The sequence below is a fragment of the Dermacentor albipictus genome, chromosome 1 (assembly GCF_038994185.2).
Source record: "Dermacentor albipictus isolate Rhodes 1998 colony chromosome 1, USDA_Dalb.pri_finalv2, whole genome shotgun sequence".
Lineage (NCBI taxonomy): Eukaryota > Metazoa > Arthropoda > Arachnida > Ixodida > Ixodidae > Dermacentor > Dermacentor albipictus.
In genome coordinates, this window is record NC_091821.1 from 241210993 (window position 1) to 241226426 (window position 15434).

The 15434-nt window shown below is 47.1% G+C and overlaps 2 protein-coding genes across 6 annotated transcripts in view; one reads left to right on the plus strand and one right to left on the minus strand.

Moving 5' to 3' along the window:
- The window catches only part of LOC135901585 (uncharacterized), a 99511-nt gene that overhangs the window by 51685 nt on the left and 32392 nt on the right, over positions 1-15434 (plus strand). Inside the window, exon 1 of one of the 5 annotated variants that reach the window (XM_065431409.1) lies at positions 8603-9243. The exons of the other annotated variants lie outside the window; for them this stretch is intronic. The gene's annotated coding sequence lies outside the window, so the exon portion shown is untranslated. Of the gene's footprint in view, positions 1-8602; positions 9244-15434 lie in introns of those variants that run through there. 5 annotated transcript variants of the gene reach the window in all.
- Positions 9334-13128, minus strand: LOC135901586 (uncharacterized). The gene is made up of 2 exons (XM_065431410.1): positions 12969-13128; positions 9334-10120 (listed from the first exon to the last, which is right to left on the minus strand). The coding sequence occupies exon 2, from the start codon at positions 10118-10120 to the stop codon at positions 9698-9700; it is 423 nt and encodes a 140-aa protein (XP_065287482.1). The 5' UTR covers positions 12969-13128; the 3' UTR covers positions 9334-9697.

The window sequence follows — 15434 nt, forward strand, 5'->3', positions numbered from 1 at the left end:
AAATTAATTACAGTGCATCAACGTATAAACACAAAACAAAAAACAAAAAAAATAATATAGTAATGAGTGCAGCAACTCTAAATAATTTGTACAAACTATGACAACGTCGTGAAGGCTTTAGTTATCGGCGCATAAAAAAAATCAATTTACAAATCAGAGAGTGAAACGTGATATATTAGGTATGCATGGTACTGCGTAGAGCGTCTGTAAATTTCGAGGCATTTGTTTCCGTGACAATGCGTGATGGCAGATTGTTCCACTCACCCGCCGCGGTTGCTCAGTGGCTATGGTGTTAGGCTGCTAAGCACGAGGTCGCGGGATCGAATCCCGGCCACGGCGGCCGCATTTCGATGGGGGCGAAATGCGAAAACACCCGTGTACTTAGATTTAGGTGCACGTTAAAGAACCCCAGGTGGTCGAAATTTGCGGAGTCCCCCGCTACGGCGTGCCTCATAATCAGAAAGTGGTTTTGGCACGTAAAACCCGTATATTATTCCACTCTTTTGCGGTGCGAGGTATAAATGACTGACCAAATGCCAGGGAATGACACAGGATGCATTTGACTTTGCAAGACTGATCCCGACGCGGAAAAATGGCTGAGGATTCACACGTGAAGGCGTTATAAAGAGATACGTGATAGTAAAGCTTATGGAATAGTGTTAAATGAGATATATTACGGCGAAGGGACAAGGATTCAAGCTCGGCGCGATTTTTTAATGCTGTTACACTGGTTTCTCGTGAATAATCTGAAAAGATGAAGCGTACAGCACGGTTCTGCAGGGCTTCTAAGTCAGGTATTAGGTATGTAGGATGGTGATACCATATGGCTGACGCGTACTCTATTTTAGGGCGTATTAGTGTTGTGTATGCCAATTTGCGTAAGTGTACGGGAGCATGTTTGAGGTTATGTTTAAGGAAACCAAGCGAACGGTTTGCAGTAGCGAGGATATGGTTAATGTGATTATTCCACGTCAAGTTAGGGGTTAGGTGTACGCCAAGATATTTGTAGCTGGAAACTTGTTCAACAAGGCTGTCGTTTAAGATGTAAGATGTTGATGTTCGGGGTGCCTGATTAGTAAAAGACATGAATTTAGTTTTAGCAAGATTTAGAGACATTAGCCAAGTTGAACAGCATACGTTTATTCCGTTTAGCTCAGATTGAAGATTGTCATGAGTGACAATCGCCAATGAGTGACAGAGTGAATATTACGATATATGACACAATCATCAGCAAATAGTCTGATATTGGATTTGATGCAGTCTGGTAGGTCATTAATATAAATTAGAAAAAGTAGGGGCCCAAGCACACTTCCCCGTGGTACACCAGATGTTACGGGGACTAGAAATGAGTTGTGGTTGTTAACCGATGTAAATTGCATCCTGTTAGAAAGAAAGTCTTTTATCCATGTGACAACAGTAGAGTCAATGTTCAGCTGTGTAAGTTTGTGAATAAGTCGACGATGAGGGACACGGTCGAATGCTTTTGAATAATCTAGAAATACGGCATCTACTTGAATTCCGGTGTCTATTTTTGAATGTATGTCGTGAATAAAGCCAGCGAGCTGTGTGTCACATGAATAGCCTCTGCGAAAACCGTGCTGTTGCTTAAATATGAGGTTACGTTCTTCAAGGTAGTTAGTGACCTGGGAGTGTATAATATGTTCGACTAATTTACAAATGTTACTTGTTAAAGAAATTGGTCGATAGTTAAGTGGTGAAGAACGATCCCCAGACTTGAAGAACGGCACTACCTTAGCCATCTTCCAATTGTGAGGGATAACGCCTGTTGATAGTGATTGTGAAAATAAGGTGGACAGTATTGAGAAGATGCTTGGGGTTATATTTTTTTAGAATTGTTTTGTTTAAGCCAGTATTATCAGCGCAAGATGAAATCTTAAGATTAGTAAGGAGAGAATAAATTCCAAAATCGGTAATTATTATTTCCGGCATAAACGAATCACTGCGAGTCATGGTGGCTAACGGTTCTAAACATTCGCTCGTGAATACCAATGAAAATGTTTCGTTCAATCGTTGGGAACAATCAGTGTCAGTTATCGCTGCGCCGTCATGATCAGTAAAGACGATGTCAGGATTATGCTTGGGATTAATGACACGCCAAAAGCGCCGAGGGTTATTTGTTAACATCGATGACAGGTCCCGTTTATAGAATTGTCTGCGCGTGGCTTTGAGTCAACTTTGGTAATCTTTGTCACATGCTTTGTACCGACGCCAGGATTCAGATGATCTATTTCTGTCAGCTTGCCTGAATAATCTTTTTTCCTTGTTATTTAGGCGACGGAGGTTCAGCGAAAACCAACGAGCAGTGTTATCGGATTTTATGGAAATGATCGGCATGTATTTATCTATGAGATTAGCGAGTGCATTTTTAAGTAGTAACCAGTTTTCCTCTACTGTCCGCGACAAGTAATATCTCAGAAAGTCGACAGAAAAAAGCGATAGTTCATTGTTAATACGATCAAAGTTAGCTCTTTTGTAACACCTAATCTGCTTGCTGATAATTTGCCTTTTGATAGGTTAAGGAACGAAGCGACCAGTTAAAACATCATTATCGGATAGACGACTAATATGAGCTATTTCAGAACATATATCTGGATTGTTCGTTAGGATCAAATCAAGAGTATTAGAAGAGTGCGCCGAACATCGTGTCGGGCTTAGAATTAACTGGGTTAGGCTGAAATCGAGACAACACTGGAGGAACTCATGGGACGCTGACTGTGTGCTATAGGTTGATTGTGTGGACCATGCTATGTCTGGGAAATTAAAATCACCAAAAATGATTACATTAGAATGTGGAAACCGATGAGTAAGTTCGATAAAAATGCGATGAAATTCTGCTTTGAACCCATGAGTGAGGTCCGGTGGGCGATAAAAGACACCAACAATTAGGTTACTTGATCTGAATTTAAAACAAGTTACTACGCATTCAAGGAAAGTGCTAATAACCGCGGGCACTACAATATACTGTCTGTTTATTGCAAGGAGGACACCACCACCTCGGAGATTTTTCCTATCGCAACGAAAGATATTAAAATCAGTTTCACAAACGAATATGTTTTCATTAGGAGTAGCATCGCTCAACCAAGTTTCAGTTAATGCTATTCAGGACAACATTCATTTGGGCTAGATGGTGCATACTTGAATTACGAAGGAACAGCGCCAACGAAGACGATCACAAGTGGGGAGAACGACACAGGACAAGCGCCAACTTCATCTATCTTTATTCACCGAAAATTCAGCAAATATAAGGAAAATCACAGACATGCGCACAATGACCATTATGCATCATCTGCCAAACCTTTCGAGATAGGACATTTCGCTTTTGAAGAGGGTCACGGAAGTATCACTAACACAGTTTTTTCCTCTTTTCTTTATATGGAAGGCTTCCAAAACCTCACGTGCCTTTGTTTCCCTGCTTCTGCCAAGAATCTTTATCTCTCTGAACCGTGGTTCACACTTCTTGCAGTACACGCATTGTTTTCGTGGCGAATGTTCTGCGGCTCGGTCACACGCAGTGCAAGTTGCGCAATGTTGCGAAAGATGCGAACCTCCTTCTTTCAGCGACCGCACATGTTCAGCTGCACGATCATTCACGCATCTGCCCGTTCGGCCCACATGGGTTTTCCAGCAGGTCAAAGGTATTTCATAAACCACACCGGTGCAGCACTTTACAAACTGCTTTCCATGTTTTTTGGTGCAGTTGCTCCTGGTACCCTGGCTCGCGACGCGGCGCAGAGCTGAGCTTGTTTTCGAGGAGCCGAAAACACGACTGGGACGCCGTGTCAGTTTGCCACCTTTTTCATATTGTGGGCTATCCTACGTACATACGGAACCACTTCCGGCTTCGCAGCTAGTTTTTCTTGCGCGCACGGTTTCTTAACCATGGCACCTTTGATTTTTTGCAAGATCGAGCACAAAAGGAGCTTCTTCCTTATGCGTCGGCGCATTCAAAAACCGTAAAACGTTCCATTGCAAAACTTTGTCTTGAGTCTGCTCTTGTGAAATCGTGTGACCATGCAATGCGGGCGAGCTTTGACAAGCAAGTTGATAGGTTGGTTTCGGCACGGTTCCCAAGCACGGTTATCACAGCAGTAGCTGAGGCGATATTGCAAAAAATCAAAGGTGCCATGGTTAAGAAACCGTGCGCGGAAGAAAAACTAGCTGCGAAGCCGGAAGTGGTTCCGTATGTACATAGGATAGCCCACAATATGAAAAAGGTGGCAAACAGACACGGCGTCCCAGTCGTGTTTTCGGCTCCTCGAAAACAAGCTCAGCTCTGCGCCCGCGTCGCGAGCCAGGGTACCAGGAGCAACTGCACCAAAAAACATGGAAAGCAGTTTGTAAAGTGCTGCACCGGTGTGGTTTATGAAATACCTTTGACCTGCGGGAAAACCCATGTGGGCCGAACGGGCAGATGCGTGAATGATCGTGCAGCTGAACATGTGCGGTCGCTGAAAGAAGGAGGTTCGCATCTTTCGCAACATTGCGCAACTTGCACTGCGTGTGACCGAGCCGCAGAACATTCGCCACGAAAACAATGCGAGTACTGCAAGAAGTGTGAACCACGGTTCAGAGAGATAAAGATTCTTGGCAGAAGCAGGGAAACAAAGGCACGTGAGGTTTTGGAAGCCTTCCATATAAAGAAAAGAGGAAAAAACTGTGTTAGTGATACTTCCGTGACCCTCTTCAAAAGCGAAATGTCCTATCTTGAACGGTTTGGCAGATGATGCATTATGGTCATTGTGCGCATGTCTGTGATTTTCCTTATATTTGCTGAATTTTCGGTGAATAAAGATACATGAAGTTGGCGCTTGTCCTGTGTCGTTCTCCCCACTTGTGATAGTCTTCGTTGGCGCTGTTCCTTCGTAATGTAATGCTATTACTGTTGCCGATATTGAGTCGATTAGTGAAGATAGTGTGACATTTTTAGAAATAACGCTTCTAATCTTAGTGTATAGAAAGCAGCAACCTTCCTTAGTACTAATCGTACTTCTTGTTAATGTTTGTGGTGTTTGTGGAAGCTTAGGTGAAGTTGAAAGGTTGGCGCCATGTCAAACTGGAGACACAACCGGGGAAACGAGCTTCGCACAGTTTGCTTGAGTGTCCCATACGTACACTTCCTTGTTAATTTTTAGTTTGTTAAAGACAAGGCCTACACGATCTTTTTCTTTCTTTATGGTTTTTGAGAACTGTCATAGTTTACGTCTTTTATCGCGAACCGCCTCGGAGTAATCACGAGAAATGCCAAAGTTAGTATATCTTTCAGCTTGTGGCCATTACTAAGCACTGTTTCGATTTATTTTTCATTGAAAAACTTCACAATAATTGGTCGGGTGCGTTCATTTGAAGATCGCCCAAGGCGATGCGCACGTGCGATTGAAGCTGTTGATACTCCTAGTTGGTCTTTGCAGAATTTAGTTACTATTTGCTCTGTCGTTTCCCAGTCTTCCGAATCGCCCGTGTCTTGTATGCCATAAAAGAGAAGATTAGAGCTCCTCGAGCGGTTTTCCAAATCGTCTATTTTGTCGCGCATCATCGATATATCATGCTCGCTGCTGCTGCAAGACTGAGGCGACACGCCTGATGCCAATTTTGATTCTAAATCTTGGATTTGATTTTGCATTTTTGCTAGGTTAACGTCTTGGCTTGAGATTGGCCTCTCTGAGGAAAGTGACTCAAGTTTACCTTCAACGTCGTGTACGCGTTTAGTTAGTAATTAACGATCATTTTTTAGTCCAATGTGTATGTGTAACACTTTGTTCACTGATTCCAACAAGTTAGAATTACTCACTTCCAAGCGTTGTACGGCAGTGAATACCATGTCAAGTTTTTCTTCTTGCGCTTTCGTCATTGGACCCGGATTCGCTTCAGTGTCTCCGCCTAGCAATAACAGGCGCCAAATATGCACTGCTGTACGCGCAAACCGCTTGATACCGTTGGACATATCAGGGGGCCACTACACCGCAATGAGACAAGGATTGTTGCTACGGTAACATGAAGCTTCAAGGTAACTAACCTGTACGAGTGCAAACTGTGAGCGCAACATTCCAACTGCGGTGCCGGTGGTGGATTCTGCTGTGTTGTTACATAAAGATGGGGCTGATAGATTCAAAACTTCAAGGAATAACTAGCAGGTAGGCATAACTAGCCTGCGCAACGATTGCTTAAAAAAATTGTGCCCAGGGAAATTCCGCCGAGTATCGCATATTCCTTTGGTATGTATTAGTACCGGCCATGGCCGCGTCGTAGCTTTGAAGCGATCCAGCTGAAACGTTTTACACGGTCACGAACGAGAAGTCAATAGGTGTATGTATTACGTACCGACAGCGCAGAATGGCCTGCGCTTGCGTGTACATTTTTGAAGTCCCGCGCAATATTCTCTGAATTGAATTGAATTCTGGGGTTTTACGTTGAAAAACCACCATTTGATTATGATGCACGTCTTAGTGGGGGACCTCGGATTAATTTTGACCACCAGGGGATCTTTAACGGATCTTCAAGCTGGAGACTTGGCCAACAGTGGTTGAATATCGTTGGTCAACTATCAGATGTATCTAACTGCTTTGAAGCTCCGAGACTCAAGGTTGAATAGTTAACTGTCTTATATCATGAAAGGTTCTTGAAATGGAATAATAAATTCCGCAGATTGCCGTTTCTGCATATAGATTATGACCTCTAGATTAATTTTGAAAACTGGAGGGTTCGCTCTTTATGTGTGCTCAAGGCACGTGACACAAGCGCTTTTGCATTTCGCACCTACTGAAATGTTTCAGCGTTTCGGTTTAACTGATATTGCCACGCTCAGTGTGTCGGAACGGAACGAAAACGAAAAATAACGATATTTCTTACCGGAACGGAAACTTACCCAAAACGCTGTTTAATAGAGAGTTTTAGCAGAGCGTTTACGGTCCGCTCCGCTCAGACCGGCCTATCACAACAATTGGCACGCAGCCGCTCAGCAAAACGCTACCGGGAACACTAGGCTGTTTTAGCAGAGCGTTTTTGACGGTCCGCTCCGCTCAGCGGGCTAGCGGAAGCGCAAGTGCGCATGCGCGACCCGTTCAGCAGTGAGCGGGCGAGCGGACGGGAGCCCCCTCTCCGCTAGAAAGCTTTCTCAGCGGAGCGCGGCGAGCGCGTCAAGCGGGTCTAGCGAAGCAAAATGGCTGCCCCCAGTGCTGCTGGCCCGTCCACGAGGTCGTTTGAATCGGGATTTGTAAAGCGCAAACCTAGAGTACACTTTAGGAGACACGAAGATCTTCTTCTATTCGGGAGGTTGTGGCCATGAACCCGTTTCAAAACCATGCCATGTGTGCACGTTTGTTTATGCGGACCACGTTTTAGGTGTAATGAAAGAGCAAAAAACCTTGTCTTGGCTACAACACAGCACAACGGCTGTTAATGTAAGGATTGTATATATATATATATATATATATATATATATATATATATATATATATATATATATATATATATATATATATATATATATATATATATATATATATATATATATATAAATGAAAATGCAATGTATTGCGTGAAATGCCTTCAGACACTTGAGCAATTCCAAATATATTATTTTATTGCGGCGATTCTTACAACTTGAATATTATGTTCATAGCGGTTTTACCTTCTGCGGCAAGGTGGCGCGTCAGGCAAGCACATGCCTTTCGGACGCAGCCGGGCGCTCCGCTAAAACTGATTCTTCGTCGCCGCTCCGCTAACTGTGAGCGGGTACGCGAGAGCGGACCGGACCGTCAAAAACGTTCTGCTAAAACACTCTATTGACGCGCGTGCGCACAGCACACATAGCGGCAGCGGAACGTGGGACGCTGACCACGTTCCGCTAGGAACCTGATTTAGCGGTGCGTCAGGGGGGCATGTAGATGCTTTCGTAATCGTTTTACCGCCAAGCTGAGAGCACGTCAGTGGCGTCTCTGGGAGACGCGCTTGTTAGATAAGCGAAATCAATGCATTCTATGCAGCCACCGGTGCGCGTGAAACGTGTGCGGAGCGGAGCGCAAGCAAACGCTCTGCTAAAACTGTCTATTATTTTGTTTCGGAGTGAAATAGAAATATTTGTGATTGGTTTTCGATTCAATCCGAAACAACCGACGTCAGGCAACCTCAAAATTGGCATGTATCTCAGGGGTCTGCATAAGCACGTATCTCTGGCAGGGACCGTGCGAGCGATAACCGGTCAAGCGCTCCACTAATCTAAGCCTGCCGCTCGGTGCATATATAGCAGATTGGCATCGTAGCAAAACCCAGGGCTTGCGCGCTGAAGAGCGTATCGTTTCGTTTTCTACTGGTACGTTTTGTAATAGAATTTTTATCGTACGTTTATGTTCGCTTAAGTTCGTTTTATCGGAACAGCGGCGTCGCATTTCGGCGAGTACAGTCGATCATGTGCTGCTTCTGGGATCATGCAGTGTCTTGACTCGTGGCGCTGAGCATCATCTCAGGATTCATAATTCACCTAATGAGAAAAATAAATACTATGTTTTCGTCCTTACTTTGCTTCGAGAATTTCATGCCAAGCAAGACCATTATGAACAGGTATGGTTTATTTTTTTTCCCCGCTCCGTGGCAGAACCGGAACGCAACGTTTTTCAGTGGAACGAAACTAACATCAGAACAAAACAAAACAAGAACGCAATGCCTTTCACTCTGCGTAAAAGGATGACCAGCGAAGCTCTGTGGGCCACTCAATGGCCCACGTATGGGGAGTACCTTCACCTCCGCCGCGGGTCGGCCCGGCATTGAACTGTCTTCGGGATTTTATTCTACACGCGGATACGATAGTGGGAAAGTAGCCCTTAACAGCTTGGCTGTGAAACATCTTCCGGCAGCCTGGGCCCCCATGCTTGCCCTGTGTGATGAATGCCGACACGCATAGATATGTACTCGTCCATCACCTCGCATATGTTCGGTGAACGTATACGTTGACCAGTTAGCACGGCGTGCTCAGTAGATAACCGCGCCGGCGCTCATGCTTTTAAAGTTATCGCTGCACCAGGGCACACGTCAGCGCGCTTTCATTTTGGAGGGAAAGGGAGGTCAAGAAAGGGTGCTTGCACTGTGTTCTTTAACCTTACGGAGCCAAGTTTTGTAAAGCCAATGAACGGAAAGCGCCTTCGGCAATGGTTGTAGCGAGAGCTGTCAATGGGGAAAGCTTGCGCAAAATTACCGGTACCAACCCTTGACCGGATGACCTCGAGGGCAGTAAGTACCAGAACGCTTCTGACTGCAGGATATTAGGCAGAAATGAAACTGAGGTGTGTGCTCACGGAGAGAAATTCACGACAACGTAGCTATCGGTACAGGATGTCTCGGAGTGGCTTTATTTACATCATAAATAGGTATTTACAGGGTGTCGACTTTATACAGAACGATGGTATGGCATGGATCACAGCATAGCAAACGGTGTGCCTCCCGAGAAACATGGGCAGGAGTACGTGCGTGTCGGCGCCACGCAGGGTACGGCAACTGGAGTTCACCTGGGGCGACAGACTCGGCCGCCACGCACCACGCAAGCACCGAGGCGCGCCCCCTTGGCGCTGGAGGTTCGGCTGCACCACTACGAGATTGCGTCATTCTACTGGCGAGTAGTTCAGTTCGCGGGAACAGCGCACCTAAAGAGCAGCCAAATTCACGGGCCAGCGTGTCACCTGGCGCACTACATGACGGCGATGACTGGTGGCGGCGCCTGGAAGGACGGCACAATGGGCGCGCAGTAGGCCGCGCAGTTGGTCGTCGGTCGCACGTGGACAGCGGCGGGCTGCGGCCGCACGCTCTTCTCCACCGGGATGCTCTTGTAGTCGGGCTGCGGTTTGGACACCAGCACGGTGCAGCGGAACTCCTGGGGCATGGCGTAGCGGATGACTGGTGGCCCGATGAAGCCGCTCTTGGCCCGCTTCGGGTAGACGAGCACGTGGCAGAGGCCGAACAGCGGCAAGATGAGCAACGGCAGGAAGGCGGGGTGCACCGCCACCGTCAGATAGGTGCCCATCACAGCCAGGGTGGTCAGGAAGCCGGCGCCCAGGACGGTCCAGGTGGGCACGGCGGCCTCGCTTTTCTCGCTCGCCATGAGGAACGGCATCTGGAAGGAGGCAACGAAACGACCAGACTCAGTTGCAGTCGGCTGCCTCGCGAAAAAGGCGCAGCCCCTCTTCATGCTGGCCGCCGCAGCAGCCAGAGAGGCCTGTGTGTGTACGGGCGCGGCTTCCGGGGGGTCGTACTTATAGCAAATGCGTCGCTCTATACTGTTTGCCTCGTCACGCAGGGTTTGAAGGCAAAGGCAAGAAAAACAAGCACAGCGACAGAGGGGGGATCACATGACCGTGATGGTCTTCGAGGCACCTGTTAGCGAATCGCCGAACGATTGTTATCATGACCAAGTACCAAGTTTTCAGGAACAGCTCATGATAGCAGCAGCTTTTCTTTTTCTATATTCACAATTTCATCAAAAGATACAAGCCGCTAGTTCCGCTTGAGAATAATATTTAAGGATTCCTCAGCAGATACATTGAAGGCAACAAAAAGCGCAGCGGAAGAGGGAGGATGCGCGCAAGAGAAGCAAATTAGATACGAGAGTGGGGTTCAGGCAGGTCTTGTCCTGTTTTGCTATTCTTGTATGTTCAGAATGTTGTGCACGTTCTGTATATTAACCACGCGCTTTCCATCAAACAGCCCGCGAAACTTCGTGGTATTTATGTGTTGAATGCACCAGCTCACTTTGCATCGGTGCAAAAGCGGGTTATGGCAAAGATATGTTACCCAACCGCTTTATCCAATTTTTCAGAACATCATGCTACAAATGGGAGTGTTCATCTTTGGAAGCCTTAAAAGTCGAAAAATTAATAATTTCAGGGGCTTTTCTCGTGTCAAAACCAAAGTAATCAATAAGGGATAATCAGTCCCTTATAATCAATAAGGGACGCCGTAGCGGGGAACTCCGGTTTAATTTTGACCACCCGGGCTTCTTCAACGTGCATCCTATATGCATGGTACACGAGCGTTTTCGCATTTCGCCTCCATCGAAATGCGGCCGCCGCTGGCGGGATTCGATCCCGCAACCTCGTGCTTAACAGCGTAACGCCAAAAGAAGTCGAAGCATTAGACTGCAGTTAACCGAAGTAGTGACCGTTAGGGCAGCGCGGATGCGCTCTTATAATGCACTAGCGGTAGCCATATAAATCGAAGCCGTGGTTCATTTTTTACCTAATTTAATTAATTGCGCTTTCTTATACGTAGACGATCACGGTAACAGAGGTAAGAGGTAAGGACGTGCTGCCAGCGTCAGCGCGGCGCTCCAAAACACATTGCGAGGCCGTATACCTCATAGAGAACAAATGGTTCGGTTATACTTTTTGTAGAACGGACACCAAATATCGTCTATAAAATGCTCGTCACTCATCCTTATAGGACAACTGAATGGTTACGTCGTAAAAATGTGTTGTCTGGGCCTTTTGTGATATGCACCATGGAGAACGCAGTTACAAAACGAAAGAAAAATAGAAAAAAAAACACAATAAGCGGCAATAGCCGCAAGTATACATGAAGCGAAAATTCGGGCGTATGTACCTTTCGATGGTCTAGCAAAGATTTTCGATACACGAGTCGACAGCGAACCAACATTTGTCATGAGTTCAAGGAATGTCTCCGTATCGGTTTGCGCAGATAAACGGTTGGTCGTAATAATTATCTAATTTGATCGCTTTGAAATATTAGGAATTCGCAAGGGGAAAAAATATGCTTGTTGCCCACGCACTTTTTTTTTTATGAGGTTTTACGTGCCAAAACCACTTTCTGATTATGAGGCACGCCGTAGTGGAGGACTCCGGAAATTTTGACCACCTGGGGTTCTTTAACGTGCACCTAAATCTAAGTACACGGGTGTTTTCGCATTTCGCCCCCATCGAAATGCGGCCGCCGTGGCCGGGATTCGATCCCGCGACCTCGTGCTCAGCAGCCTAACGCCCACGCACTTGTGAATGATTTCGCACTGGGTACTTTGTGTCGACATGAACAAAGACCACATAAACAATAGATGCCAACACAACGAGGGCATTCGCGAGCACTTCGCACAGAAGGTGAAACGCGGTCACCTTATGTTGCATCAGCCAATTCACCTGATCCAGCAAAACTGCCCAGCTTGAATTGTTGTGAGGCATGCCCGTAGTGGGGGACTCCGGATTAATTTAGACCATCAGGGGGATCTTCAACGTGCCCATAGTGCACAGCACACGGGTGCTCCTGTATTTCGCCCCCACCGAAATGCGGCCGCCGCGGGCGGGATTCGATCCCGCGACCTCGAGCTTAGCAGCACAACACCATAGCCGCAAAGCCACCGCGGCGGGCTTCTTACGAGAGAGTTCAGTGTTACAGACAAGGTCGCATAAGCAAAATAGAACCGTGCGATTATTAACCTGTGCTCGTTAAGCAAAATCAATACAACACCAGATCGGGTTGCATGTACTCGCTGTGGCCAAACATGACCACGTAAATCGCGAGTCGTTGTGTGCTAACAAAGAGCAGCGCAACAAGTTGTCAATATACGAGTGTGCATGATCACTCTGTCAAGCCGCGGAAGTGCTACTGAGAGAGAACAAATATACGTGTAATAATATTCTCTACGGTAGCGATATGAAAGCTAGTCGCTGTGAAAGGCGCAAGCCCAGCAGCATTGATCCGCTGCATACCGTAAGAATATCCTGTGTCAGAACGCATGCGCTCGGTACGAACTGGCGATCATAATTTTAGCACGCGACGACACAAGTTCCAGCAGTTCACAGCTTATGGCCGACGCGCCACGGGACGAACACAAAAGACGGAGAGAAAGACGGCTAGCACTCTGCCTCTCCGTATTTCTTCGGCACAAGTTACGAACTTATTTCGAACAAATCCATTTTCCCTGTTAAATGCACAACGAGAGAGTAGCCACTGACCTCGGAGGTGGCGGCGGGGCCCTTCGTCACCGGCGGTGGTTGCAAAGTGGGAGCATGCGTGCGCGAGTGTCGGTCTCCCAGCGTGCGTCTGCCTCGTGGCGCCGGCCGCCGGGCTATATACGCGGCGGCGGCGGCCGGGGCGCGGCGAGCGCATGGTGCAGGGCGCACCAGAGCGAGCCGGTGATAGCACGCCAGTTCCAACTAGACCCCGTAAGGACGGCAAGGGAGGTTGCCTTAAAGGGCGCCCTCCCTCTTCGCAGCGCCGAAGGAGATAGCCGCGAAATCTTCACGCGGCACCGGACCGCGCCGGCAACCCTTGCGAGAACAATCTGCGCTTCGAGCGCCAGCCGGTGACGTGCCGCGGCTCTGGCATCGCTAACGAGGAAACAAGCGTCGCGTATCAATGTTGATATGACTGCAGGTCGCGAACATCCAAAAGCGGGGCCACGCTTTTGTGCCAAGTTGCTAGCATTCAAGGAGCGACTACTTCGAGAGGAACAATAAGAACACAATTCGAGCAAACTTGTCGGAAGACTGAATGTGACGAAACCGGGTCGTAACTCGATGTCTGACCTCATTGCTCGATGCCACCCTGCCTCCTCACTGCAGACAGCTCACGGCCTTCCGTCTGAGGGCTGAAGATATGGCAGGCTGACGAAATTGCGTCCGATGGAAGAGGTGCTGAGACATTTGCACAACTGATCGCGTAACGATATGCCGCAGAGTGATTCAAGTTAACTGCTTGCGAAGTGATTTTAATTGGTTCCCAGCAGCCCTCGAAGGAATTTCTATACACCTCTACTCAATAACGCGCCGTATTATTGAAACTTCATAGCAGATTGTTATAACTTATGTAATTCAACTTTCTAAAGGTGATTTGCGGGCTATGCGAGACGCCGTTGTGGTGGTCTCAGGATCGGGTCTGGCCATATGAATGTTTGCATAGTGTACCGAAATTGAAATTCAAAAGCGTTTTCGTATTCCGCCCTTCTTTCAGAATGTAGCTGCGGCGGACTGGGTTCAATGCACCGCGAGCTCGATCTCCATAGACTGCAGGAGCATGCCGCAGCCACTGAGGCGCTGTAGGTATAGCGGCAGTGTCGTAGCGGTACAACTAGCCCCGACGAACGGCAACTTGTTTGTGTTGTAACCGATGGTTAAAGTTAGCAGGTCGCTCTTGACAGGCAGCATACAATACTCTTTATGTGCTTGATATGTCAGGTACTTTAAGGCACGTGCGTGTTCTATGAAAACACAACTTCCGCCATCAAAACAGGAGTTAGCATGTGCAATTTGTACGCCGCGTAAATGCGAGCACGCTTGAGTGGTCGCTGGTTGTAGATATAGTATGAAATTATTAATTAGTATAAGCGTAACTAATTGCCTGACATAACCCAGGACTAATTTCATCTGTCCACCCGGTACGCCTACCAAATGGGCAGGTTCTGAGGCATTGTATTGCAAGGTGTGCGGACACAACGCGGACCTTGAGATACAAAAGATGGTTATTCCATTGTAGCACTCATTACTCACGCGACCTGTCTTTTCGAACGCTCAGGTACTAATGAACATGCGTACCTTTTCAGGCTTATAGCCATACCCCATAAAAGGCTTAGAAACTCCTGGTCCAGGGGTCACACTTATTAGCATTTCGCTTTGTTCCTGCCTTTCTGGGTCGGCAAATGGGGTCCTCGAGTACTTGATCGACACTGTATCAGCTGGAGTTTCTTCACACCGGCTTTAACAATGTGTCTGGGTTAGAAAATGCGACTATTTTGTTTCCTGAAAAGCTTTGTTTCCGCGATCTTTACTACAGACATTTTCAACAACAAAAACTTATCTCAAGCATCCTCCAAACACGGCAGATGACCAGACTTTACTACAAGAAAGATAAGGCGGTCGGTATCAGTCGGGCGATTAGTATTCGAGCCAGCTCACCAGTCTGCGCATCCTCTCTTAGAGCGGCGCGTCGGTTCGTAACCGCACACGTCGTCATGGTGGTATCTTTGATTTGTAATTTTCTGTAGACCGTAATTTTCTCTCCAATGGCGTGATTTGCTTTGTGCTAGTACGCACAATTTGTCACGGAGTTTGCAACAATATCCTTTCAACTTTTAGGCCCCAAGCAACAAATAGAGTCGCACGAAATTGCATTTTCTGCGCCGCACAGACGACTAGCCGGGTATGGTGCGGAAGTGGGCCACGTCCAGTCTCAGATATGGCTCGACAGTGCGTTGAACAACTTGGGTTTTGCATGTTTGCCACGACGAGCATAAGGGCTGTCATTGCCTCTGTCCCCGACGAGTAAAACATCAACTCGATCGAAATGAACTAGTCAGGAAACGACGTGTGAAACGGGCACTTTACATAATTTGCGGTAATTCAATACAAGGTACAGCCTTTTCGAAAAGTACACAGTCCGCAGTGCACGTGACAAGGAATGTCGTCGGGCCGACCTTGAGGCTC

Coding starts and splice junctions, on each gene's coding strand:
- LOC135901586 (XM_065431410.1), bottom strand. CDS start 10,120: ATGCCGTTCCTCATGGCGAGCGAGAAAAGCGAGGCCGCCGTGCCCACC.